The sequence below is a fragment of the Globicephala melas genome, chromosome 5, assembly GCF_963455315.2.
Source record: "Globicephala melas chromosome 5, mGloMel1.2, whole genome shotgun sequence".
Lineage (NCBI taxonomy): Eukaryota > Metazoa > Chordata > Mammalia > Artiodactyla > Delphinidae > Globicephala > Globicephala melas.
This window is the reverse complement of record NC_083318.1, coordinates 566,761-592,811: the sequence shown is the minus strand read 5'-3', so window position 1 is coordinate 592,811 and position 26,051 is coordinate 566,761. Positions and strand designations below refer to the sequence as shown.

The 26,051-nt window shown below is 65.9% G+C and overlaps 1 protein-coding gene across 11 annotated transcripts; it reads left to right on the top strand.

Annotated features, from left to right (window-relative positions):
* Positions 1 to 757: 757 nt before the first annotated feature.
* On the top strand, positions 758 to 25,781 carry CTBP1 (C-terminal binding protein 1). 11 transcript variants are annotated; one of them, XM_060298846.1, is made up of 10 exons: positions 758 to 896; positions 8,882 to 9,074; positions 10,475 to 10,629; positions 18,817 to 18,961; positions 20,242 to 20,448; positions 22,344 to 22,558; positions 23,259 to 23,389; positions 23,979 to 24,106; positions 24,603 to 24,720; positions 24,876 to 25,781. In XM_060298846.1, exons 2-10 carry the CDS (start codon positions 9,068 to 9,070, stop codon positions 25,060 to 25,062), a joined length of 1,293 nt encoding a protein of 430 aa, XP_060154829.1. In that variant the 5' UTR covers positions 758 to 896; positions 8,882 to 9,067; the 3' UTR covers positions 25,063 to 25,781. The 11 variants fall into 11 exon arrangements, with proteins under 11 accessions (XP_060154829.1, XP_069901644.1, XP_060154833.1 ...); XM_060298850.2 differs by having other exon boundaries at positions 875 to 896; positions 8,886 to 9,074; XM_060298847.2 differs by lacking the exon at positions 758 to 896 and adding an exon at positions 952 to 1,182.
* Positions 25,782 to 26,051: the final 270 nt, after the last annotated feature.

Genomic DNA, 26,051 nt, shown 5'->3' with positions numbered 1-26,051 from the left:
GGCCTGGGCCCAGGGCTCTCCGACCGGCTCAGTGCGATGCCAAGCCTGCAGGCTTTGAGCAGGACTCGGTGGAATCTGATTTCTGTTCTACCACTCACTGTGCCGCTCACAGGGATGGAGCGAGGCAGGTGACCCTGGGCTAGGGGCTGCGTGGGGGAGGGAGCAGGTATCAAGGGGCACCTCGGGTCTCAGCAATCCAGATGCCGAGACAGGACAGGAAGCGCTGGAGGAGCTGGTCCAGGCCATGTCAGGGGCTCTGTTCCCGGACAACGTTAACTAAGAAAATGAGAGGGGTGTGTGGGCAAGACACGCGCCCCGGTCCGGAAGTTTCATCTTTCCCTTGTGACTGGTTTTGCATCTGTGCTTAGGAAAGTTCTCTAAGAGATTTGCGGAATGCTCATTTACAACCCATTTTCTCCATATGTTTTAATTAATCCAATTTGGGAGGTATTTTCACAGGTGAGTACCAAGTGAGAATTTAAAAGCATTTGTTTTGCAAATAAACACCCAGTTCCTTATCATCCTTTATTGAACCCACCCACACTTTCTCACTGATTATGGATTTTAAGGATATATAGATAACACAGTTGATTTCAGGATGGTCCATCATGTTTCATCAAACCGTACCGACAGTTTACTGGTACCCACTGCTGTCGTGTTTAATGACGTGCTTTTTACCTAAGAGGACAGTTACATCGCCCATCCTCAGGGTCACCTGACAGCGTTCCGACTCCCAGGACATCCCTGCTCTGGGGATCAGGTTCTCCCAGGGCTGGCCTTGGCCCTTCCCCATAACCGGATCACCTTGCTCTTGAGGCCTGGCGAGCTCCCACCCTGGAGAGCCCTCCTGACCCTCGGGTGCCAGGTCCCCTCTGGACTTCTGGAACTAAGCACAGGTGCTGTCTTTGGGGCCGCGGCGGTGATCAGACTGACACCCACTTCAGCCACACCTGGCCACCTCCCAGGGACCACCTGCACCGCCCCAGGCCCAGGGAAGTCCCTGCCGCTGGCTTCGGGAAGCTGTCCTGGGGGCTCCTGTGTAGGCCTCCCCGCACAGCATAAGGGCGGGTTTTCCCAGAAAAACCCTCCGGGGTTTGAGCCGCTGCCTCCCCCGACCTTGACCTTGCGGCCGCCTCGACACTTAAACCACCGGTGCCCAGGAGCCCGCTCGGCGACCGGCGGGTAGGTGCGGAATGGGTGCGGCCGGAAGGTGAGGATGAGGGGCCCGTTCAGCCCAGCAGTCAAGGCCCAGTGGGATCCAGGCAGGTGGGGCCTGGCAGGTTCAGAGCAGGTGCGTGTGCATGTGTAGGGCAAGTGGGGCCTTGGGGGTTCTCAGCAAGTGCGTGTGCTCATTCGGGCAGGAGGCGCCTGGTGTGTGCGGGTAGGTGCCTGCGCGGTTGCCGGGAAGGCGCGGCCAGCGGGGGCGGGGGAGCCTGGCGGCCGGGCGGGGCGGGCGGGCGCGGCTTGCAGCCGCCCGCGTGGTCCTGCGCGGCGCCCGCGCCTGGAAACAGGAGACCGCCGCGCCGGAAGCCCCGCCCGCGCGCGCGCCCTGTCCCCGCCCGGTGGAGCGGCTGCTGGCGCGGCGCGGCGGCTCGGCACGGCGGCGCCCGGGCGCAGGCGAGCGGGCGGAGCAGCGGACGGCGCCCAGGCCGCCCCACGCGCCGGGCTCGCGGCGGAGCGCTCCGGACTCGTCGGGGCCCGCGGCCGCCCGCGCCTTTCAATGGGCAGCTCGCACTTGCTCAACAAGGGCCTGCCGCTCGGTAAGGCCGCGCGCGCGCATTTCCGGCCGCGGGGGCGGGGCGGGGCGGGGCCGCGGGGGCGGGCGGGGCGGGCGCGGGCCCCGGCTTTTGTGTGCGAGTGCGCGTGCGCGCCGGCGTCCGCGCGCCGGCGCCCGGGGGCGGGGCCGGGGGGCGGGACCGAGGGAGCGCCGTGCGCGTGCGCGTGCGCGTGCTGCTGCGTGCGCGTGCGCCGCCGCCCCGCCCGCGCAGGTGGCACAAAGGGGCGCGGGGGCCTCGGGACCCCCGCAGCCGGGACCTCGCACTCGGTGCGCAAGTCCCGGCGGCCCGTCCGTCCTAAGGGCCGGGCTGGCCGGGTCCCCGCTGACGGGGCCCCGCAGGGAGGACGGGCGCGCCGGTGACCCCGCGTCCTTCGGGGCCGGACCTCGGACCGCAGCCGGGGGACGTGCGGGGCCGCAGCCTCGGACCCGAACCGGCCTCTCTGCGGGGCCGCGGCGCCGGGTCTTCCCGCAGGCGATCTTTACTCGTTTTTGAAGTGACGTTTTTGAAGTGAAATGACCGCTTTGAGATCTTTATTCGTTTTGAAATGACAGAAGTGATGCGTCAGCTGGGAGGCGCGCCGTTCCCGCTCACCCGGCAGAGGTGGCGGCAGGGCGCCCTTTTCTTTATGAGTCCGTTTCCATCTGAGTAACGGGACAGGTGTGACCCGCTTCCGTTTGTCCCCAGGCACCTTGTGCCCTTCCTGTTTTGAAAGATGTCAGGAACAGGCGTTCTCCGTGCCCTGGGTAGCTCTGGGGGCCCTGAGCCTGGGGCTGGGGGGCGCAGGCCGGGCGGGGGGCGCCACGGGTGGTGTTGGTTTGCCGGCCGCTGCCCTACGCTCCCGTCAGGCCACTTCCGTGTCATGCCCACCTGTCTTTCCACCCTTGCACAGCCCCAGCTTCTCCGGGCTTCCAGCCACCGGGCTGGGGCCTCCTCATGGTAGGGGTGCATCCTGTCGGCAGGGGAGGGCCCCCACCCTCAGCTTCCAGCGCCACCACCCTGCCGCTGGGGCCTGCAGGTCGGGGCCCCAGGCTGCGAGGCCTGTGGAGGGAGGAGCTGCCGCGGCACCTGAGCCGCGGTTATGGACGGAGCTTCCTCTGGCTGGTGCCTGCTTGTCCCGGAAGGGTGCAGCGGCCCTGGGCTTGCCGGGAGGACGGCCTTTAGCTGGCAGCCTCTTAAGCCGGGAACCTGGCCGGGGCAGCCCCTTTCTCGTGATGTTCTTCTTCGTGGTTGGTTAGGACAGGTTGCTCTCGGGAAGTGGGATGGCTTTCTTCCGGGTGCTCTGAGTTGAGTAGTCGCGAGGGTAAGGCCCTCACCCAGCTCCCACTTCTCTGGGTGGCTGGACAGTTGGCTTGCACAAAGGGGGTCCAGAGCTGGGACTGCCGGTCGTATCCCATGGGGGCGTCCTCCACCTGTCCAGGACCCCCCACTTTTCAAGAGAAACAACTTTATTTCTATAAAAGTATACACAAGCAAATACTCAGGAGAAAGCCAGTTCCCAGCAGTGTGGACGTCTGGGATGCCCTGTGGGTCAGTGTAGCCTGTCTCCTACTGAATGGGGCAGAATCTTTCAGCCTCTGGGGGAGTGACCACAGCCAAGAGCACAGAATTGTCCCTGGGGGAATCCCAGCTGAGCCCCTGACCAACGCATGGTCATGGGCCCCTTACGTGACTTCTCTGTGTCATGTCTGTAAAGTGGGGATGGAGCGTGTGAGGAGGTGGGATCACATGAGTGAGCGTGTGCCAGGTGTTGGGGATGGAGGGACAGGGCCGGGGGCAGGGCTGAGGGACAGGGTCCCCCCACAGCAGCTGTGAAACCTCACTCTGGAAGCTAGGAAGGTGATATTCCCTAAGTTACGGTGGCATCATGATGAATCCGCCCCAACCTGCGTTCTTTCGACGTGGATGACGTTCTCGCTTCCGGGATTCTGAGCATCACGAAGGTAGCAGAACACGCACACACGTGGGCGTAAATGAAGATGGTGAAAGAGGTGAACGCGCGTGGGGCAGTCTTGGTGACGCATCGTCGCCTCTTGTCACAGTTTTTATCTAGCACGTGTGTGGGGCATCTTTTGGTTTCCGAGGAGTTGAGAAGTTGAGGCTGACTCTGGCCGGGGGTCCTGCTGGAGGTTTTACGTGGCCACGTGTTGCCTGCGGGAGCGCCTTGGCCTTGGCTGCAGGGGCTCAGCTCCCACCCCAGCCAGACTCTGCCCAGGGCACACGGCGGACCTCGGCCAGACGGCTGGGCTGTGGGCAGCGGGGCGAGCTGGAGACGGCGGGCTGCTGCTGGCTCTTCAGGCAGAGTGACGCGGGGGCAGGCGCGGGGCCGCCCTTGGGTCCTCAGGTTCCTGTCTCGGGAGGTGGCTTTCCAGAGGGCGTGCCTGCTGGTCAAGCTGGAGGACCGGTGCTGGCAGAGGGGCTGGCTTCACACAGGAGGGTGGGGAGGTAGCAGGGGCAGCGGCCGCCAGCGGTGCCGAGGAGTTTGCCTTTCCTGCTGCTGAGCGGTGCGCGTGACAGGCCCCGGCTGCGGTGACTGGGGCTCTGCGGCGTGCGGGCCAGAGGCCTGGTGGAGTAAGGAGAGCACACCCTCGCCGTGGGTCCCAGGGAGACCGGCCTGGCCGTTGGACGGGCCGTGGGGCCAGAGACCCTGTCCGTGGCTGCCGCGTTTGGGGCCTGGGTTGGGCGGGGCAGTTACTGGGGCTGGAGAGGAGCAGAGGCCGTTCTGGGGGTGAGTTCTGGTGCGCTGAGCTTAAGATGCTCATCGGTGCTGCGGAAGGAGGCGGGAGCTGGCCCGGGATCCTGACCCGGTGCTCAGGGCGTGGTGTGGCCGAGGGCCGGGTTCTCGGGAAGCCTGGGCTTCCTGCAGGCCCTGGTGCCAGGGATGCGCCGTGATGGGTCTGGGGGGCTCAGCGACTCGGGTGACCCCAGAGCGTGCCAGCTGCAGCCCCTGGACCCTCCGAGGGTAGCCCCACACTGGGGAGCCGTGGCCGAGGACGCGTCTTAGGTGCGTGGTGGGGGAGGGGAGGAGGGCCGCGCGGCCAGTGTGTAGAGCTGGGCAGGAGGGAGCGCGAAGACGGTGCCCGAGTGTCCACGTCCCCCCATGCGGCTCCCCGTCGTTGGCGTCTTCCCTTGGCGTGGAATGCAAGTCGCAGCCCAAGTCCCCTTTCGTCCTTTCCTGTCCCCTCTTGCTGCTGCGTGGTGAGGTTCAAGGGAACCGTCGACCGGTCCTGGGGTCTGGGGGGGTGTTAGGGCAGCCGCGTGCCAGGCCTTCAGCAAGCGCCCTCCTGTCGGCCTGAGCTGGGTGGCGGCGGGCACGGATGTCCTCTTCGGCCCCGCAGGTCTGGCCACCGCCCGCTCCCAGCGTTTGCCCGGGAGCTGGGACAGCCCAGGGCCGCGGCGCTGCCAGCTCTGGGCACGGGCTTCCTCTCTCCGCAGCCGCGCTGGCCCCTGCGTTCCCCTCCCCCCTTTACTGAGCTGCTGGGTTACGGGCATGCACTGCCTCTCCCCGTGGCGGGCACCTGGCGCCTCTGACGTGGGATAGAGCCGTCTGTGCGTCAGGCTGGTCGTCAGAAATCCCTCCCTTCCCACGTGCCCGCTGGGTGCCCCGGAAGCCTGTCCTGGCAGAGCTCGTGTTCTGGCCGTATGGCCCCAGTGGTCAGCCGGCACCCACGTCCATCCCTGAGCAGAAACTGGGCGGGCGGGAGGGGACCAGGGAAGCTGGGGGTGGTGGGAGGAGGTGAGGCCCGGGAGTGTCATGTGTTGGAAGTGCGGGGCCGTGGCCCCCGGCAGGTGCTCCCGGCAGCAGGTGCCACCCTGACAGCACCTCCGCGTGGTTGGTGAGCAGGTGCGGGGAGAGCGGGGGGTGCTGGAGAAGGTCCAAGTGAGGAAGGGACGGGCCCTCCTGCGCCCAGAGCCCCGGGTCTGGGGCTGACCAGGGAGGGCGTCTGGACACCCGGGAACCTGGGGCCAGCCTCACGCCCTCGGGAGATGACCCATCTGCTCCTCGACTGTCCCATCGCTGAGGGGACAGAGTCTCCGTCCTGACAGGTGTCCTGGCTGCCAGCCACCCGCTCCCCAGGGTGGCCCCTCACGGTCACTGAGGTCACCAAGGGGCTGGGGCCGTCCCTGTCGTATCTGGTCCCCAGAGTTTCTTTGCAAGGAGCCGGCCCTGCGTCCCACCCTACCAGATGGGGTCCAGTTTCTAGTAAGGGGGAGGGGCAGGTGTGTCTGGAATCTGGCCGGGGGGCTTCCGGCCAGAACCCCGTCCCTGCCACGCCCCCGGCCACAAACCGAGCCCCTGGCTCACCTGGTGGGGGAGGGGTGCAGACCCTTGTGGCTCCCGAGAGACAGGCAGGTGAGTAGAGGGCAGGAGCCCCTGAGACTCGTCCAGTCAGCACAGGGCGGGGGGGCCAGGCTGGCGGCACTGCTCCCACCGGATGCGTGGGACGTGGCCTGCGTGCCACCCCCAGGGTCCACGCCTGTTGGCCACGGGCCTTGCCCTCTCTAGCCATCCTTCACTCCCTCTTTAAACGTGGGGCTGTTCCCCCGGAGGGCAGAAGGCCTCCTGTAGGTTCCTGTGCAGCGGTGGCTGTAGGAGGTGGCTTGGTGGCCCTGAGGGCCCTGGGGCTACCTGCTGGCCTGCTCTGGGCTTAACCGTGACCCTCCCCTCCCCTGGCCTGACCTTGTCCACCCTCTGGCGCACCCCCTGCTGCCCTGTGCGTCCAGGGGCTCTCCCGTCGGTGTCTTGAGCAGTGAAGTCACTTACGGGGCTTCTGTTTGGCTTATTTGTAGAAACGAGGTGCAGCTTAGCGTTTTCACCCATGAGCGTCCCCAGCACGAGCCCAGAAGCTTCTTGCGACTATGGTCTTGCTGTTATTTCAAGCACAATTGGACGGTTGAATCCCTGTGTCTCAGCCACTGCTGGACGCTGCCGTCCTGCCCACAGGGCACTGGGGCTGGGGAGGGGAGAGCCAGACTCACCCTGTCTGTCTGCAGTGCCCACCAGAGGTCGCCTCCTGTCTGCACGTTGGGCCTGAGACCTGCCCAGGGCCCTCCGTCTGTGCAGGCTGGCCTCTGAGGCCCGCCAGCTGCTCCGGGCAGGCACCCACCACCCCCATGGGGTAGCAGGGATGCATCTGACTCCTTCTAGCTGCTCAGCAGTGCCAAAGCAAAGCTTCCTTTTGAGACCATTTTCACAGAAGGATTGGTGGGCGGTGGACATGGGAGAGCCCAGGGGTCCAGGTTGTTTCACCAGGGCTGGGAAGACGCAGTGCTGGGCCGCACTTGAGGCCTGTGAGCCCCGGGCCCTCGGGGGACAGGGAACCGTCTTGGCCGTTGGCATGTAGCGGGCGTGTAGGGACGCTGCTGGCTGGTGGGGCCGCGAGTGAGCCAGGGAAGGCCCGGCTGGGCACTGTCCTGCTTCCCAGTGCAGCTGGCCCTGGTTCCTCCAGGGTTTAGGGAGGGGACTGAAGAAGTCCTCGTGGCCAGACGGCCGGCTGTGACTTCTCTGGGGTTTCCATCACCTGCACACACTGTCTCCCGTGTGGTTCCCGGGGACCCTCGGGTAGGAGGGCAAGGCGCCTAGGTCGGCCTGACTCGGCTGTGCGGAGCTGACTGCCCTGGTGCCTTGCCCAGTGCTGCCCCTGCCGTTTAGAATGAGTTTGGGGCCGACTTTGGAAGAGACGATGGGATCAGTGGGACCTGGGTGGCAGGTGTTTGAGGTCCTGGAGCTCGCTCTCCTGCCTCTGCAGCGGGGGTGCCCACCCCGGCGGCGGTGTGGTCGGTCAGCGGGAGCGAGGCTGGGGCCCCAGAGCCAGCGAGACCGCAAGCGAGGCCCGTCCTTGCCGCCCGGCCCGGCACCCCGCCCCCGTCGCTGTTCCCGATCCCCTCCTGTGAGAATCAGGGTAGGAAGGTGAGGAGGGCCTGAGGACTGGCACTGAGGGTCCCTGAGGTGCTGGGGGTGTCGTCCTGTCCTGGGGCCGTGTCTGGGGTGTGGGGGGACACCTGCTGCCTTACGGCTCGCTGAGTACGGTTTCTACCGGAGGAAGTTAGATTAAAGGAGCCTCTGCTGTTTGCAGGTGGAAGCGTTCCGATTCCTCGAGTTTGGTGATTCCGGAGAGGAGCGTGGCTGCATGGGGGGGGGGGGGGCGCGGCGTGAGTTGCGGGAGCTCTGGTAGCGCGACCCCTTGGGCACGAGTCCCCTCGCGGCGGGGCTGCTGTCCACGCTGCGTGGCCCGGGAGGCAGAGCGGGTGCGGCGGGACGGGGACCTGGGCCGGGGCGTCATGAACCCCGCCTGTGGGAGCGCGGGGGGCCTTGGCGCATGTGGCCGCACGGGGCTGAGAGGGGCCGAGGCCGCCTGGGAGCCGGTGGTGAGGTCAGTTCGGGTGCTAGACACCCACTGGGTGGCAGGCACTGAGGGCCGCCGCTGTCCCGTGGCTGCAGGCTGCCCCCTGGCCCTGCCGCCCGTGTCCTGGGTCGTGGGCTGTGTCTGGCTGGCCGGCTGGAGCTTTTCAGGAGCGGCTGGCCAGTCCCCGCAGCTGAGCCGGGTCAGGGAGGGCTCGGGTGCGCCCGAGGTGTGGGTCACGACCAGGTCGTCCTGCCCGCCGGGAAGGGCTGGGCAGCTCTCTGGGGAGGACTGCACCTGAATCTGGTCCCGGGACACCGCCTGGGGGGCTCGGGGGTGCGGTACAGGAAGCGTCCAGGTCAGGGTCTGTGTCCCGGAGCCCTTTCCCCCAGCGGCCTGTGCCCCGTCACGGACCCAGGAAGCGATGGGCCCCGTGAGATAGGAGCTTGCGGAACTGGCCACAGACCCGCTTTCTGGGCCGTCCTGTCCCCAGGCCTCCCAGCTAGTGCACATGGTGGCATCCGGGCGGGCTCCCGGGTACGTGGCGGCGACCTTCGGGGTGAGCCTCTTGCCTCTGCGTCCGAGCCGTGGCCCCGCCGGTCACTCCCACGCAGGGCCGGGCCTGGTTCCAGGTAGGTCCCAGCCCGGCAGCCACGGGCTTGGGGTCAAGGTGCAGGGAAGCCCCTCCTCCATGGACCTGAGGTTCGTGAGTCTAGTTGACCCTCAGTGGTGTTTAACGTGTCTCTTGTGTTTAATTTTTAGTCAGACTTTGACCCGGCGTGGGCTTCAGTGGTCGCCGTGGACAGGAGCCTAGGAGCTTTGGTTCGAGACAATTAAAGACGTGGGATGAGGATCCAGTGACAGGACGCGGTTCTGCAGGGGGCTTCTGAAGATAGACGCTTTGAACAGTCGAATTCATGGTCGTGGAAGCCGAGCCCATATTAAGAGATGTCAGGTTGGTCGGGGCTCGGGAGAGTGAGGCCGCCGAGGCCGGTGTCCCCGCGGCCGTGGAGGAGGCGCTGCTCCGGGGCCCCCTGCGTGTGCTGGGGTTAGGACAGGGGCGTCCCGAGGGGGCGAGTCGCCCGGGCCAGCGAGGCCTTGGTCGGGCCTCACGTTCGCCGTGGGGTTTGCTCCTGTCGAGAGTGTCGAGGGAGGGGCGCCCGGCCAGGCTGCAGGTCGGCGCGGGGTTTCTCGGGGCGTTCCCGTGGACACGCTGCGGTTGGCAGCCCTCCCGGTCGCAGTGCCCTCCGTTGGGGCTTCCCGTCCTCTCTGACCGCTGGGCGCTTCAGACGAGGCTCTGCAGGCACCTTTCAGCTAAGACACCTTCGCAGACCCGGAGGGCTCGGTTTCTTGCGGTCGCGTGGATCGGTGTTGGGCAAAGTTCCAGCTGAGTGAGGCTGGGAGCGGGTGTTTGTCACGCGCTAAGATGAGTAACATCTTTAAGTGAGATGTTGCTGTTCTCCCAGTGGAGCTGGAGAGACCAGGGCACCGTCTGCACAGGACTCCCGCCGTCGCACCACAGACAGAGGGGGCCTGGACGCTCTGCTCGTGACGCGGGGGGAGGTGACCAGGGAGGTCCTGGCCTTTGGACCCCACGCCAGGAGCCCTCCCGGCGGTCTTGGCGCCTTTGCCGCCGGTCCTGACGGCCGTGCGCTCTCAGGGGTGGTGGGCGCTGGCGGGCCGCCGCGGAACCCGCACCCGGTTCCCGTCCTGCACCGCACGCGCCGGCTGCCACGTCCCAGGGCGAGCCTTGCGGGGCCGTGGTGAGGGGGCGGGCTGGTGCGGCCCCCACTGTCTCGCGTGTCACCTGTGAAGCGCTCCCGTCTCCACCTGGGCCTCGTGTGGAGGGAGGGAGTTTTTAATCATTCTTCGCTGTCTCATTTAGGGAGGTGAGGGGTTCTGGCCTTCTTCCGGTGTCCTAACCCTGTTCTACCCTTACACTGTTTCTTGCTCCTCAAACCTACAAGCAGAGGCGATGCTGGTGCTGGGTGGGTCCCTGCCGGGTTTTTGGGTGGCAACACCACAGCGTCGAGTGGAAGAGAAACGTCGGGTGCGTCCCCGAGCCCGTCGTTCCAACCTGCGTGTCTGGACGCCAGCTGGAGCGCGGGGCTGCCAGGGCCTCTGCATCCTTGAGGCCCTGATCCGTGGAGGGGGGCAGTCACCACCGTCGGTGTCCACTCAGGTGGCACTGAGCTGTGGCAAACATCAGTGTGTTTTCCTTCCTGGTTTTTAACTTATTTTTGACAAAGATCCTGGTGGCTGGACACGTAGAATTGGAAGTCCTTGGGGTGGGCTGAGGTTTCAGCAGGGGCTGTGCTGCCGCGGGAAGCTGAGCGTCCGGCCCTGTCGTTGCAGGCGTCCGACCTCCGATCATGAACGGGCCCCTGCACCCCCGGCCCCTGGTGGCACTGCTGGACGGCCGGGACTGCACGGTGGAGATGCCCATCCTGAAGGACGTGGCCACAGTGGCCTTCTGTGACGCACAGTCCACACAGGAGATCCACGAGAAGGTACCACGGGCGGGGGCGGGGAGGTGGGGAGCCGTGGCCTTGCCAGCGCTGAGGCAGGTGTCCCAGGGTTCCTGCCGGAGTGGGCAGGTGTGGCGCTGCCCTCCCCACCTGGCCCGTCGGGAGGTGGGGGGTGTCTGCATTGTAACCAGTCCTTTCCCAGAAAGCGGCATCTGGGGACGTGGCTGCAGTGGACGGTGCTGGGGGCGGGCACGCTGCACCTCCATCACCTGACGACTCAGGCCGTGGCAGTCGCCGGGACGCCCTGAGCCTGTGCCACGCGGTTTGCAGCTCTCAGCTTCCCTGGGACGGGAAGTATGTTAACCTGCTTTCTGTTTGTAGTCACAGCCAACCGGGTACTTCAGAAGCACCTTTCCCCTGAGTCAGTGAGGAAGCTGGACCAAGGTTTATAAAACCAAGGTGCTTCGGAGACCAACAGGGTCAGGAGAGGCCCCGATGCCGCAGGGGTGGACAGGTCGTGCCCGCCGGGCCGGGGCGTCAGCTGTGCCGGAAGAGGCGGCTGAGAGGCCAGGGCGGCTCTGGCAGCCTCATGGGCTGGTGAGGTTGGAGCCCTGCTGGACCCTGGCTCTGGGCTGGACCCTTGAGAAAGGACGAGCTGGGGCCAGATGCACCCTCACATGTACCCCCACCAGCCCCGCAACGTCCACATCAAGCCTTGAACTTGGATCATAGGCGCCCCTGTGTCCTCCGCTCAGGTGGCTGGCAGAGACAAGGGAGAACGGCACTCTTTACGGGAAGAGCCCGTAGGCCTGGGCCCCCAGTTGTCTCTGCAGATCACCTCCTAGCACAATGTTCATCGCACAGTCGAAGATAACAAGATAGTAGGAGAAGAAAGAACTGAGCGAAAACCAGCAGAGACAAAGGACTAGAGGGACCCACGGGGCCGGTGGGGTGTCTGCTGCTACCACCACAGCGTGAAAACCAAGCCTGAGCACTTCAAAGGAGCCGAGAGCAGAAGACGTGACGACGGCAGAGGCTTCGGGGGAGTTTTTAGAAGATCTAGGAGCAGAAACAGCAAAGCTGAAAGTGAGAGCTCACTGGGCGGACTCAACAGCCACCTGGGTCAGCGGCAGGACGGAGGCTTGGGGTGAGGGGCCCCGGTGGGGAGCCAGCCTCCGACAGGAGTCTCAGGGACCGAGGGGAGGGGATGGGCCGCGGGCAGAATTGGATGAGGAAAAGGCTGACGACGGCCCAGAGCCGAGGGGAGGCAGCAGTAAGCGGGTGAGAAGTGCGGCGGCATGCACGCCCAGGCCGCCCCTCCGGGAACTCGGGCCGGCGGCTGCCCAAAGCTGAGCAGGTGCGGGCCACCTGCCTGGCCGCCCCAGTGCCGGCATTTCCCCCCGAGAAGCGGAGCACACGTCCACTCAGACACCTCCCGCGAGCTCCCCAGCAGCTTCGCTCCTCGTGGCCGGAACCAGAGGGAACCAGGTGGCCTTCCGCCAGGGCACGGGTACCGAGGAGCCCCACTGGGCAGAGAAGGAAGGGTGAGCCACGGGCACCGGCGTCGGCCGGGCCAGAGCAGCCAGCTCTTCAGGGTCACAGGCGTCGTCACTCTGGCCAGCCACCGTGACGGGGACGGCAAAGGGGACCGAGGTGCCGGGTTCAGGTGCCGCTAACACGGGGGTGTCTCTGTGGCGACGGCAGTCCTGCTGTCTGTGTCCTGTTGTGAGGCGGCTGCTTGAACAGACCCACAGTGAAGTTCCACAGAACAGCACACAAGCAAGGACAAGACGGCCAAGGGCACCTGGCGCACAGATGACCTCCCGGGCGTAGGCTCGCTCCCCACCACGGGCCAGGCCAGGGGACGCGGGATCCCCCTCGTTGGCAGCATCTTGTGAACCTTACACCGCTTCAAACTAAAAAGATACTTTTTAAAAAAACAGTAGTGGAATGAAAGAGAGATATACCGGGAGAAAGTTTTAAAAACCGTAAGCAGTACTAAAACAAGTTTTGCCAGTAAATTTGAAAACTAAGACAAAACGTGGTTTTTTCCAGAACTGTAACTTACCAAAGCTATTTCAACAAGTTAATATAAAACCCAGGGCTTCCCTGGTGGCGCAGTGGTTGAGAGTCTGCCTGCCAATGCAGGGGACCCAGGTTCGAGCCCTGGTCCGGGAGGATCCCACATGCTGCGGAGCAGCTGGGCCCGTGAGCCACAACTACTGAGCCTGCGCTCTAGAGCCCGTGCTCCGCAACGGGAGAGGCCACAACAGTGAGAGGCCCGCGCCCCGCCATGAAGAGTGGCCCCCGCTCGCCGCAACTGGAGAAAGGCCTCGCACAGAAACAAAGACTCAACACAGCCAGAAATAAAGGAATGAATGTATGTTGACAGACCCCTGGGGAGGGGCATAGGGCCCTCAGAGCCCCCCACAACGGGCAGGCGGCGTCCCCCCCGAGCCCTACGCCTCCTGACACCCACGGGAAGCCTTGGCCTTGCCTGCCAGAGAAGAACAGGCAGAAAAAGTGTCCTGGGGACGGAATTTTATGCTCCTGACAGAAGAGACGTTAGGACTGTGTAATTGGCGTCCTTAGGCCTGAGGTAACGCCCGATTGTACACCAAGCAGGACACAGCGAGAAAGGAACCACGGGAGAACTAGAGGGAGCTCCTGGAAACTAAAATGGGAGCGGAAGGTTTAAACCTCAATAGGAAGCTCAGAAGACACAGTCAGGGGAAGCCCAGAGGAAAGACGGAAGCGATGAGGAGCGAGGAGAGATTCGCAGACTCCGCGGGGGTGCCGGGCCCAGCTGGCCAGTGCAGCCGCTCTCGGGAGCTTCCCGTTCCCCATCCTGGGCAAGCACTTCCTTCCCCCTCTTTGCTGCCAGGGGTGGCCAGAGACTAAGTGCAGCCAGGGAGAGGACAGCAGCCTTTGTGTGCAGAGCCACCTTCCCTCTTTCTGCTGGCTGGAAACCAGATGTGATGGCTGGAGCCTGGGCAGCCACCCAGACCACAAAAGGAAGCCGTGTGGAGCCAGGGGAGCCTGGGAATGGCGGGGCAGCAAGACAGGAGCCCAGGACCCTGGTGGCTCTGGAGCTGACACGGGGTCCGTGGACCACCTGGCTGCAGGCTTTGGCCTAGAAGGGAAGTATCAGCCTGTCTTACGCGTCACGTCTGATCAGGGGTTTCTACCTCCTCACAGCTGGTTGGACGTCCGTCCGACGTTATTTGAGCGTTAAGGAGAGACTGACGTTTTCGCCACAACATGAGGAAAACTACCAAAGCTGAACAGAGGCTCCCGGGCTCCTGCCACGAACCCAGCATGAGTGTCGGGGGCCGCGAGAGGCCCTGCCATTCAGGATCCAGATTTCACCAGCGCCAGGGGTGGGGGACAAGAACCGGAGCGGCCCCAGCTGGGCGCGTCAAAGCCCCTGAGAAGAGGGTTTTAGCCAGGCTCGCTCGCCCGCCCACACGCGGGGCCGGCGGAGGCGTTTCTCCCCTCCGCCGCTCTCTCCGAAGCTCCTCAGAGGTCAGGTGCCCGTGAGGTGGGGGGGGCCGTGGAAAAGGAAGACCTGGGGTCCCGTTGAGGGGCTGGGCCAGGGTGGGAGTGACACGGGGACGCGCCTGGGGTTCCAGGGGCACCAGCGGGGGCCTCGTTGGAGTGAAGCGCCCTGTCCCAGGAGGGAGGCGCCGAGGCCGGGTAAGACATGAAGTAAAATCCAGGGGAAACGCAGAAACAGGCATTGCAGCCAGCGGGGGGGTGGCTCCCAGTCGGTGGGACCTGAGGACCCTGGAGGCAGAGAGGACTGGTGAGCCCACGAGCCCTGGGGATGCTGGCCGGCGCCTTCGTGCGCGGCCGCCGTCACCAAGAGTGAGAGGGGCGTCTGAGGGGAGCGTGTTTGCCCTGGTCAGACAGGACCAAACGTGGGCAGTTCTGCAGAAAGCACGGCGTGGGAAGGAGGGGCATCCGCGTACAAGGCGGTCACAACAGTCTCCCTGCAAGAGAAATCACACACAACAGGAAGTGAGGGGGCGAAGGAGACGCGTCTGCAGTGCGTGTAACAGTCGGGGGGGAAGAGCTGAAATACTCAGACTCCTCAACCCACAGGAGAAAGATCCCAGTGGGAAGTGGGCACGGGAGGGGGTGTGGACAGAGCAGGTGACGCTGCCCCCCCGCCCCCCCAGGGGCAGCCGGGCTGTCAGCTTGCAGGTCTGGGTGGCGCTCCAGCAGGCGTGTGGGAACCTGTCTGCGGTCCTCAGCCCGCTGTCCCTCCACCTGGGCCTCCTGTCATCGGGAAAGCCCTCGAGCCGTCTGCGTGGCCTCTCACAGAACGTGCCCATCTGGAAAGATAAGAAGTCGCTGAGGGTGTGTGTGTGTGTGTGTGTGTGAGAGTGTGTGTGTGTGAGAGAGAGAGAGATGCTGGGAGGGGAGACTCGGGCCAAGGAGGTGCCCTGAGTGTGTGTGTGCGTGTGTGTGAGTGTGTGTGTGTGTGTGTGTGAGAGAGAGAGAGAGAGAGAGTGAGTGATGCTGGGAGGGGAGACTCAGGCCAAGGAGGTGCCCTGAGTGTGTGTGTGTGTGTGTGTGTGTGCGCGTGCGTGCGTGTGTGTGCGTGCGTGCGTGCGTGTGTGTGTGTGTGTGTGTGTGATGCTGGGAGGGGAGACTCGGGCTGAGGAGGTACCCTGAGTGTGTGTGTGTGTCTGTGTGTGTGAGAGAGAGAGTGAGTGATGCTGGGAGGGGAGACTCGGGCCGAGGAGGCGCCCTGACCAGTGGCCTGCCTCTGGTGTGGTGCCCAGTGAGTACCCCTCAGGCCCTCTGCTCTGAGCGCCTGGCCAGGTGGGCTGCGTTTCCTCCTGTGGACCTGAGGACGCCAGGTCATTGACTAGCTGGTGACACAGCAGGTAGAGGCTGGCAGCAGTGGACGCTGGGAGGTCAGTCCATACCAGGGGTGTCATGGCCACTTTGCAGCCAGGAAAGGGGTCAGGAGCCAGCAGGAGCGTGGACCTGGAGTCTGGACGGGGCAGCGTGGTGCCCCTGCAGTGCTCTCTTCCTGTAGCTGGTACAGGGTGGGCGCTGCTCTGAGGGGAGCCCGGGCTCCCCTGAGAACACTTCTCCGGGTACCCTGGGATTCGAGAGACGCTCAGTGGAAGGACCAGGCGTCAAAAAAATAATTTACCCAGAAACGCACCTGGGTGACTGAGTCACACCCAGAAATGCAAGTGAAAGCTGAAATAACAGTTCCAGTTGGCGTGCGTCACACGGAGTATTTGGACGTTGGGGATGCCTGGTACTGGGCGGTCGGTGCTGATGGGCAGACTGTGCCCCGGGGGCAGCGGCAGCAAGACTGGAGCCTAAGAGGGTCTGCAGGGATCCACTCACTTCTCACCTCAAGGAAACAAGCAAACGTGGGGTTTTGCTGCAGCACAGCCAGCGCTGGAAGCCACACAGTCTCTCCAGCTTTAGAAACGTTCAGACCGTCGTGGACCGTCCCTGCTTAAAAGTGCAGCCCGGGGGCTTCCCTGGTGGCACAGTGGCTGGGAGTCCGCCTGCCGATGCGGGGGACACGGGCTCGTGCCCCGGCCCAGGAGGATCCCACATGCCGCGGAGCGGCTGGGCCCGTGAGCCATGGCCGCTGAGCCTGCGCGTCCAGAGCCTGTGCTCCGCAGCGGGAGAGGCCGCAGCGGTGAGAGGCCCGCGTACCGCAAAAAAAAACAAAAAAAGTTTAGCCCAGGACACTTAAGGACCACAGCTGGGTGCAATGCTCAGGAAAAGCTGGCCCTGCGCACGCGTCTGAGCCGCGAGGACCACCTGCCCCGCCCCGCCTGCCCACAGCCCATCCGCACGCCCGTTGTAGCCGAGGGCCCCGCGGGCGTCCAGCTGATGCATCTGCCCCTGTGTCCGGGGCAGCCCCTCCCAGTGCCGGCAGGGACATGTCCGTCTCTCTGGTTCTAGCATCCAGCCGTGCCGGACAACGCGGGCACCGACAGATCTCTGTCTGCATGCAGCCTGCCCCCCAGCGCCTGCCCACCTGCCCCAAGGGGGCCCTCCTCACCAGCTCTTGTCCACACAGCACAGGGCGGCCAGAGGGGCCTTCGGGGGGAACCGCCAGCCGAGCCCTCCCCTCTCCCCTGCACCTGCCCGTGGCCTTAGCCATGTCCACTGCCCTGTATCTTCCTGCCCACCCTCCCCACGTGCCCCTGCTTAATGTCCTCTGCTGCTGCTCTGCTGTCACACGTCGGGCCTCACCCCGTCCACACCGGGTCTCGTCGAGTCACGGCACCGGAAGTCTGCGCGTGCGTCTGTGGCCCTCCCAGGAAGCCAGGGAAGCTGTCAGGACTCGGGCATGATCCAGCCGGTCCATGCACACGCCCGCTGGCAGCCCCCTGCTCCCGGAGCTGAACTTCCTAGATCTTCCGAGCTGGGGCCAGAGCGGGACTGGCAGCGCCCCGTCGCCTCCTTGCAGGGTCAGGGGCCCAGGACCCCCTGCCCTGCTTCCCAGCTGCCCTTACCTTGGTCCTTTCTGTGAGGTCCCCTGTGGCCGTGTCCTCCAGGCCACCGCAGGCAGCAGGAGGGGAACGGAGGCCAGGCCAGCCTCAGAGGAAACTGAGTTCCGGGTGGTCACGTGTCCGGCTGGGACCAGGGCTCAGTCATCGTAGAAGGGGCGAGCCGGGGCCGTTAGCAGTCTCCCCGGGGCTGCAGTCCCCTGCCCTGCGTCCCACGCTCAGAGCCCGCTCCACCCCGCTTACTGCGACAGCCACGGGCCAGCTGCTGCCTCAGCTCACATGTGGCCCCTTGTGGTCCAGCAGCCTCTGTCGCCCCGGGGGACCCAGGGTGAGCACTGGAAGCTCGGTCCAGAGGGGGGCCTGCAGACACATCACCACGGGTTCCCAGCGGACTCTGTTTCACTGAATTTGAGACGTCATCGATTATAACGTCCCGTTAGGGAGGAGTAAACCTCGTTCCCAAGTACGGCAGGATTTGGATTACGTGATGCGTTGGAACGGGGTGGGCCCGCTCCGCAGACCCTGCCTTTGGGCCCAGAGATGGCAGACCATGCGTCCCTGGCCTTGGCCAGACTGCGTCCCGCTGCGGACCGGGCTCACGGTCCTGGGCTGTGGCCCCGCCCTCCTCGACCCGCGCTCCCCGCCCCCCCCCCCCAGGAGCGAGGTGCATCCCACGTTGGTGGGCCCGGCCCTGGCAGAGCTCATGGACTTAAGCTGGCAGGTGGGTGGGGGGGGTCTCCTCGAGGGGGGTCGTGGGCGGACGTCGCCCACGGGGAGGTCTGTGCGCTTGGCACCAACCTCCCCGCGTGGGCCTCGCCTGGAACAGACTCACCGAGACACGCGGGCCGCCCCCAGGTGTCCTGGAGCCCCGCACTTGGGGGCGACGGCCCCGGCCACGCTCCGAAGGGTGCACAGACAGAGCTGGCGGGCCCCTCCTGCAGGCTGCAGCTGGCTAGGCCCACCTTAGGCGCAGGCGCGCCCGGAGCGCGTACCCGACCTTGACGCCCCTCCCAGTGGTGGGCGGGGGCTGGGGGGAGGCGGCCCCCCAGGTCCGCGGCGCGGTGGATAGTGCGCAAGGGCTGCGGCTGCTCCCTGCTCCTTTCTGGGGGGTAATCCTCCAACCCTGGGCCGTGCAGGGCGGACCTGGAGGCCGGGCCCTGTGCACGGTGACGGCGGGGTCGGCACATCAGCCCTCTCCCCATTTGAAAGGGGTGCCCTGCTCACTGCGGCGCGTGTACTGTCCCCAGGGACTTATCCGACGCTCCGAGCCCATTGCGGCCTTGCGGCCGCTCCTGTTCTAGGAACGGTGTGTCAAAGTGGCCGCTGGCTTCTCATCCTCTCGGCGGGGTCTGGAGGTCTCGGGTGCGCCGGGTCCTCCCAGCAACCGGTGTTTGTCGTCTATCGTAGTGCCTGGTGCCCAAGGAGAGGGCAGCCCCCGCCCACCCCACTGCGTCAGGCAGGCAGAGCGCCGTCCTCTGTGTCGACCGGGGCGGGGACCTTCGGTGTGCTTCGCGCGTTTGCTGATCCGTCACATTCGGGTCACTGCAGGCCGCTCACGTGGGGATCGGGCACCTTCCCCCTGAGAGGGCCTGCCACGCGCACCGGAGGGAAGGCCGCTCGGGTGGGAACCTGCTGGAGCCCTGGGACTTGCCTAGCGGGGGCCGCGCTTGGGGGGAGTGCCCGCGTGGCTTCTCCCGCAGCGGCACCGGCTCACGTGCCCCCTTCACTGCAGGTGCTGAACGAGGCCGTTGGGGCGCTGATGTATCACACCATCACGCTGACCAGGGAGGACCTGGAGAAGTTCAAGGCTCTGCGGATAATCGTCCGAATCGGCAGCGGCTTTGACAACATCGACATCAAGTCAGCTGGGGACTTAGGTAGGACGAGCTTGGATTCTTCTCTTTGCAACTTTGCGCACTGCTCCCTTGGTGTGACCTCATCACGTTTTGTCTGTTGGTTTTACTGGGAAGAGGAGAGTCCCGTTGCAGCCGACTGCCTGGTTAGAGGTGGCCTGGAGGCCGGCAGCGTGTGGGCCCCACGCCAGCTCCCCTCAGGCAGGTGCAGGGTGGCAGCAGCATCCCTCAGGAAGCCCCCGGGCGTTGTGGGCAGCGTGTCCGCCGCCCTCCTGCACTGCCTCCTGGGGACCGCGGGGAAGGGACATCAGCCGGGGCGGGGGGGGGGGGCGGCCAGTACATCTGTGTCAGGGTTTGCGCGGCACTGTGCACGAGACTTGCTGGGAAAGGAGGTTTGTGTTGTGATTTAGGACACGTGGGAGCGTGTACACACAGGTGTGTGACACACTCACGGAAACAGATTGCAGCATGCTTCTCCGGGTGCAGTGTTCAGCCTCTTGTGATGTTCTGGTTTAGTCTCTCCTTATCCTCTGTGTTGGTCACGGCATAAGGGCAGGTCAGGACGCGCCCTGCCACGGTCCGCGGTCACCGACGGCGGCCTCAGACCGCAGCGTGAAAACGGCTCCCGCTGTCGGCTGCCACGCGTCCCAGGGTTCATTCTGCTCTGCCAGCCCAGCTCCCTCACCCCGCTATCACCTGTCCCCAGGAAGGCACCGCGGTGTCAGGCTGCGGTCTGGGCACTTTTCGAGCTGGGCCGCCCTCCGGGCCTCGTCCCCGTTCGCGGAGCGGGTCCTCGTTGCCTCGCGATTTCACGGGCTGGGGCTCCGTCCTTCGTCCAGGGACAGTCTGGGGCGTGCTGTGCGGTCATCCCTGCCAGACCTCCGCAGGGCCTGGTCCTCTGTCAGGCGGCAGCCTTGTTCCCGAGTGTGACGGGGCCTCCAGCTCTGTTGTCGCTCGGTCTCCCCTGCATGATCTCTTGACCCTGTCTTAACGTTTTGTTGCAAGCCGAGCTGGGGGGGGGGGCTGGGGGGGAGGGCAGGGCCCGGGGAGGGGTGGCCTGGCCAAGACCCCTTTCCAGAAGGTTCAGTGGCAAGTGGTCCAGGAGGAGCAGAAGCAGGTGTGGGCATCCGCCCAGGTGGCCTCTCTCTCTTCCTGTCCCCCACCCTGTCTGCCCACTGGACCCATGGGTGGCTTTCCCACGCGGCACGGGGCAGGTAACCTGCATCTGTCTCCTGGCATCCTGGGGCAGGGACGTGAGGCCCAGGACCGTGCTAGTGACTGCCCCGCGTATCTCGTGTCCGCAGGCATCGCCGTCTGCAACGTGCCGGCCGCGTCCGTGGAGGAGACCGCCGACTCCACCCTGTGCCACATCCTGAACCTGTACCGCAGGACCACGTGGCTGCACCAGGCGCTCCGGGAAGGCACGCGGGTCCAGAGTGTCGAGCAGATCCGAGAGGTGGCTTCCGGAGCCGCCAGGATCCGCGGGGAGACCTTGGGCATCATCGGGCTAGGTGCGATGGCTTTCGCCCCCATGCACAGGCTCTGTGGACCCGGAGGCTGGGGCTGCGCTGTGCTGCTAGCACGTGGTCGCCCAGCCAGGGGACAGCGTGGGGTTGAGGGGTCTCTGCCCCAGAGACTGTGCTGGTCCTTCTCCACCCCGGGAACACCTAGTGGGGCCCCCACACAACAGATGTTAAACAGGTGCTCTTGGGGTCACACGTGCTCGTGTGGTCACGCACACTCACGCACGCTTGCTCTGCCGTTCCCTTGCCCCGCGACTGAACACACAAGGCCTTCGGGTGGTGGCCGGGCAGGCTGCCCTGAGCCCTGCTCTGGGTGGACGGAGGCTGCTCCCTCCACTCACCCGCTCAGTCGCGTGCCCTGCAGGCCGGTGTCCTGGGCCAGCCTTGGGCCCCTTGCGCTCAGACAGCAAACCAGGGAACGGAGACGTGGGCGGGGGGCGGGGGCAGAGGTGCCGGGGTGGTGCGGGCCTTAGGGGTTGGGGAAGCAGGGGAGGGCAGTGTGGCGGGAGGGGCCTGCCCGTCCACCTGGGCCACCCAGCATGGGCGGGACCGTAGCTCCTTGCGACCCCATCAGCTGTTTCACAGGTTCTCCACGGCAAAGGCGCCGCCTCGTGCAGCTGTGGGGGAACTGCAGGGCAGAGACGCGCCTGCATTAGTGCAGGGGGTCAGGGTCACGGGCGTCCGTGGGGCACAGGGGTGTCCCTCCCCGACACGACTTGCTGTCCTGCTGGATGTGCACACACAGATGCCAGGGCTGGCCAGAGCCCCGTAGCCCTGTGAGTGCCCTGCACCCGGCACCTAGGCCCCCAGCGCCCTCGGCCTGTCTGAGGGCAGGGATGGCCCGGCCCACGCGATGTGATGCAGGCCGGGAGGAAGGAGCCAGGATGCGGAGCTGCTGTGCCTGGCCAGTGGGCTTGGGGTGGCCACCTCCAGGCAGTATCTGTCAAGACACTCAGTGCGGTGGGGACGCCCCAGAGGCTGCATCTCAACCAGCGCCCGGCGGCCCTGGGGACCACGGCCCCTGGGCACCTGCTCCGGCCCTCCCCGCGCCCCTCGGGACTCCGAGAGTCTCTGTTCTGGTTCCCCACCGCCCCAAGCAGAGTGGTCCCCTGAAACCTGTGGCCCGAGTGGCGTAAAGGGAAGAAGCAGCAGCCTTTGGACCCGTGTCGCTCGTGGAGGCCAAGGCCACAGCAGCTCCACACTGAGACACGGAGCGCGGTTCCCGGGGACAGGAGGGGCTCTGTAACGGCACCTGCCAGACACACTGAGCGCAATTTCGCTTTTGCCTTTTCTCATAAAAGTGAAAATCCTCCTCGGGTTTCTCTTGGTTCCTGGAACTGGGGACTGACGTCGTAGGGGAAGTGGCTTCAGGCGAGGCCAGCCGAGCAGGGGCTTCCGTGCCAGCGTCGCCCACCGGGCAGTGTGAGTGACTGCTCCGAGGCGCTGGCACCGTGGCGGGTCGGCAGGACCGCTGGGTGCCCGTCCTCCCCGGGCCCTCTGTGCTGGCGCCTTACCAGCCTCCATGGTGTCCCGTGGCCCCAAGCGCAGGGCCCTGGCGTGCCTGCCCCCCCCCCCCAGCTCCTGGCCTGCGCTGCTCCCCTGCTTTGTCTTCTCGGGAGCCGAGGACAGAGGGCTTCAGCCCCCGGGGCACTGGGGCCTATCCTGACACTGCAGCCCCTGCCTCTCCGCCCCGTGCATCCGCGGGGCCCCCGTCGGCGCTCCCCAGCCCCCCGGAGCCCCGCCCCTTCTCTGCAAAGCCTCGTCCCGCGCACATCCTGCCGCTGGGCCTCTGGGGGCAGACGCCTCAGGCTCACCCCGGGCAGACGGGGAACCGAGGCGGGGCGGCCAGAGAGGTGCCGCGGTGACACCCTGTCGCTCCCCAGGTCGCGTGGGGCAGGCGGTGGCGCTGCGGGCCAAGGCCTTTGGCTTCAACGTGCTGTTCTACGACCCCTACCTGGCGGACGGCACGGAGCGGGCGCTGGGGCTGCAGCGGGTCAGCACGCTGCAGGACCTGCTCTTCCACAGCGACTGCGTGACCCTGCACTGCGGCCTCAACGAGCACAACCACCACCTCATCAACGACTTCACCGTCAAACAGGTGTGCGGCCCGGGGCCCCCGCCTGCCCGCCACGCCTGCCGGCCACCGGCCGCCGCGCGGGCCTGCCACGGGGCCTTCTCTTCCCCGAGCCGCGGCACAGGCCTTTCAAGTGCCCGCGTGCGCAGAGACCTGTGTTGCAGGCGTGCACAGTGTATGCACGTGGGGGTGGGTCAGCTTCGACGATGGTGCCCACCCCACGCGTGTGTGTGCACGTGGGCTTGTACACACGTGTGTGTACGTGTATTTAAGTGTGGGGTGGCCACTCACATTGATGTGTGCACGTAGGTGTGCGCGCACACGTGCACGTGTGGTTCCACGCGCGTCCGCGTGTGCACGTGTACGTGTGGGTGGGCGTGCGTGTACATTCAGTGTGCCCGCCTGGGGCCTCACCTGCTGTCCGCCCCAGGCTCCTGAAGCCCTGGAGAGGGTGAGGCCAGGCACCTTCGTTGGTTCTCACCCAGTGGGTCTGGGTCTCTGGGGGACAGGGCGTGGCCGGGGGCTGTGCGGTCCCCGAGGACTCAGTGGGGCCCGGACAGGCACGAGCTGCCCCGAGCTGGTGGACGGCCACCGGAGCCCCACGACGGGGTGGGCTTAGTTGGGGTGAGATAGGGGTCACAAGGAATCCCTCACCGGGGAGCAGGGAAGCCACTTCCTGACCCGGCGGGGGAGTGTCTTCAGGCCGCACTGTCGTGTCTTCCAGATGAGACAAGGGGCCTTCCTGGTGAACACGGCCCGGGGCGGCCTCGTGGACGAGAAGGCGCTGGCCCAGGCCCTGAAGGAGGGGCGGATCCGCGGTGCGGCCCTGGACGTGCACGAGTCAGAGCCATTCAGGTGCCTGCCGGGGGTGCCCTGGGGTCCCCGAGCCGGCGCTCACCCGCTTACGGCCCGCGCTTGCCTGCGTCCGACCCGGCGGCCACAGCGCCGCGAGGGAGTGGGGCCCCGACGCCCACCACGGCCTGCAGGCCCCGGCCTCGGGCACTGAGATCCCACGTGGGGCAGACCTTCCTCCCTGGCCGAGTCTCAGAGCGGGGGAGGCCACCACTGTAGGCCAGGACGGCCCAGTCCCCTGCACGTGGTGGGAAGGGCTCAGACCAGGCAGCCTGTTGAGTGCCCGGGGGCACGAGGCGGCTGCCCCCACGTGGCCTCGTCAGACGCCTCCCGGCTGAAACGCCCGTCGGGGGCGGCTGGGCAGCTCCAGGTGGGCCTTCACCCTTCCAGGTCCGGAGGGCCTGGGGTCTGCAGCTCACAGCCACTTGCGGGAGGGGCGGGCAGCATCCCCACCCCCCGTGAAGGCCCCTCCCCACTGCGGTCAGGAGCCCGTGGGCAGGTTTGTCTTTCGGGGGGAGCCACCGAGTCTGGCGGAGGGTGGGGTGTGGCTCCGGGCAGGCGCAGGGCCTCTGACCTCCTGTGTGCCGTGCAGTTTTAGCCAGGGTCCCCTGAAGGACGCGCCCAACCTGATCTGCACCCCACACGCGGCCTGGTACAGCGAGCAGGCCTCCATCGAGATGCGTGAGGAGGCGGCCCGGGAGATCCGCAGAGCCGTCACAGGTGCGCCGGCGGGGGCCCGAGGCCGCGGCGCCTTCTGCGGGGTGTGGGGGGGGGGTGGCTAGGGAGACGGCCGCCCGGGGCCGGGCGTGGCAGACCCCAAGCACGGAGGGGCCGAGCACAGCCCAGGCCCTCGCATCGCGTGTGTGGCGCTCGCTGGCTGTCCTGCTCAGGGTGCCAGCTCGTGGGGTGTTTCCCCCACCTTGTAAAAAGTCACTTACACGTGTAAGCCTTCCGGGCCGGGCCCTGTCAGCTTCTGACTGAAACCCCCGGGCCAAGCAGATGGGGTGGGGGGCACTGCTGAGCTGAGATCGGTTGCTTGGGGTTGGGGGTCCCCGAGCTTTGAGGGCAACACTGCCCAGACAGGACCCGGCTGTGCCTAAGGGGAGCGAGTCTGTGGAGACTGCCCGTGTCCCCGGTGGAGCCCCTGCCTCTGGGGTCCCCTTGGCAGCCGCCTGACGCAGGCGCCGTCCCTCCCGTTCTCCCCGACGTCCCCTAGGCCGGATCCCTGACAGTCTGAAGAACTGCGTGAACAAAGACCACCTGGCAGCCGCCACCCACTGGGCCAGTGTGGACCCGGCCGTGGTGCACCCCGAGCTCAACGGGGCCGCCTACAGGTGAGCGGGGGCGACCTTCAGGGCCCGGTGGACGTGAGACCGTCTGTCTGGGTGGTGGCCACACAGGGAGTGGGACGGCGTCCCCCAGCAGGCGGCCTTCAGGCGCAGCCTGGGGTCCTGCCCCGCTGGCCTCACCTGCCTCCTTCCTCTCCCAGCAGGTACCCCCCAGGCGTCGTGGGCGTGGCCCCCAGCGGCATCCCCGCCGCAGTCGAAGGCATCGTCCCCAGCGCCATGTCCCTGTCCCACGGCCTGCCCCCCGTGTCCCACCCACCCCACGCGCCTTCTCCCGGCCAAACCGTCAAGCCCGAGGCAGATAGAGACCATGCGAGCGACCAGTTGTAGCCCGGGCAGAGCTCCGCAGCCTGGGCACCGGCCAAGCCCTCGGACAGGTGTGTGCAGGGGCGGCGCCGCAGGCGGCCACGGCCTCCGGGACGGTCCGGGCGCCAGGGGTGAGAGGTGACGCCCTCTCCCCGCATCAGCTGTAGTTGTCCCGTCCCGGGGGCCGGCCGCTGCCGTGTCCTTTGCGTCCCCGCTCAGCAGCGGAAGAGTCAGTAGTTAATTCTATCATGAGTGTCCCCGTCTGTGTACAGTCTTTAGAACGTCGCAAAGGATTTGTTTGCTTAGCTGTCGGCAGGAGAAGCCCGAGGCAGGGCTCCGCGGGTCTGCTTCAGACGTTCTCCCTTTTGTGTGTGGATCGCATCCCGAACCAAGCAGTTGGCAAACTTCTCAGGACAATGAATCCTCCCCGTTTTCTTTTTACGCCACTCAGTGCATTGTTTTTTCTACCTGCTTGTCTTATTTTTAGAATAATTTAGAAAAACAAAACAAAGGCTGTCTTTCCTAACTTTGGCATGAACCCCCCCTGTTCCAAACGAAGACGGCGTCGCTAGCGGTGCAGAGGAGCGCGCGGGCCTCCGTCCCGGGCGGCGGGGCTGCGGCGCCTGGCCGCGCGGTGCCGTCCTGCTGATGTGGTAGGCTAGCAATATTTTGGTTAAAATCATGTTTGTGACCGTAACCATTTGTATGAATTATTTTAAAGAAATAAAAGTCCCAGAAAGAGCCGGCACGCCTAGCATCTGTTTCATCGGCTGCGTCTCACCGGGACACAGGCGGGGTCAGTCCTCTTCTCTCCTAGCGCTGGTGGCCTTGGGGCTGGATGGACGGCCCAGTGAGCCCCGCTGTCACCACAGGAGGGGCGCTGCGGCCTGAGTGCTGGCCTCTGCCACCCCCGCCCTCCGCCCTCGGGCAGCCTTGGACCCGGGCCCCTGGGGGCGGCAGAGGCCGCTGGCTCCGGGTTCGCAGGGACGTGCCCAGCGACACCACTTTGTCCT

What these genes read in the sequence shown, in the direction of transcription:
- CTBP1 (XM_030876651.3), top strand. Translation starts at nt 1,721, where the DNA reads ATGGGCAGCTCGCACTTGCTCAACAAGGGCCTGCCGCTCG. An exon ending in CAAGTCAGCTGGGGACTTAG is followed by an intron (nt 18,962 to 20,241) that starts GTAGGACGAGCT and finishes TCGTGTCCGCAG; the next exon opens with GCATCGCCGTCTGCAACGTG. An exon ending in CACGAGTCAGAGCCATTCAG is followed by an intron (nt 23,390 to 23,978) that starts GTGCCTGCCGGG and finishes TGTGCCGTGCAG; the next exon opens with TTTTAGCCAGGGTCCCCTGA.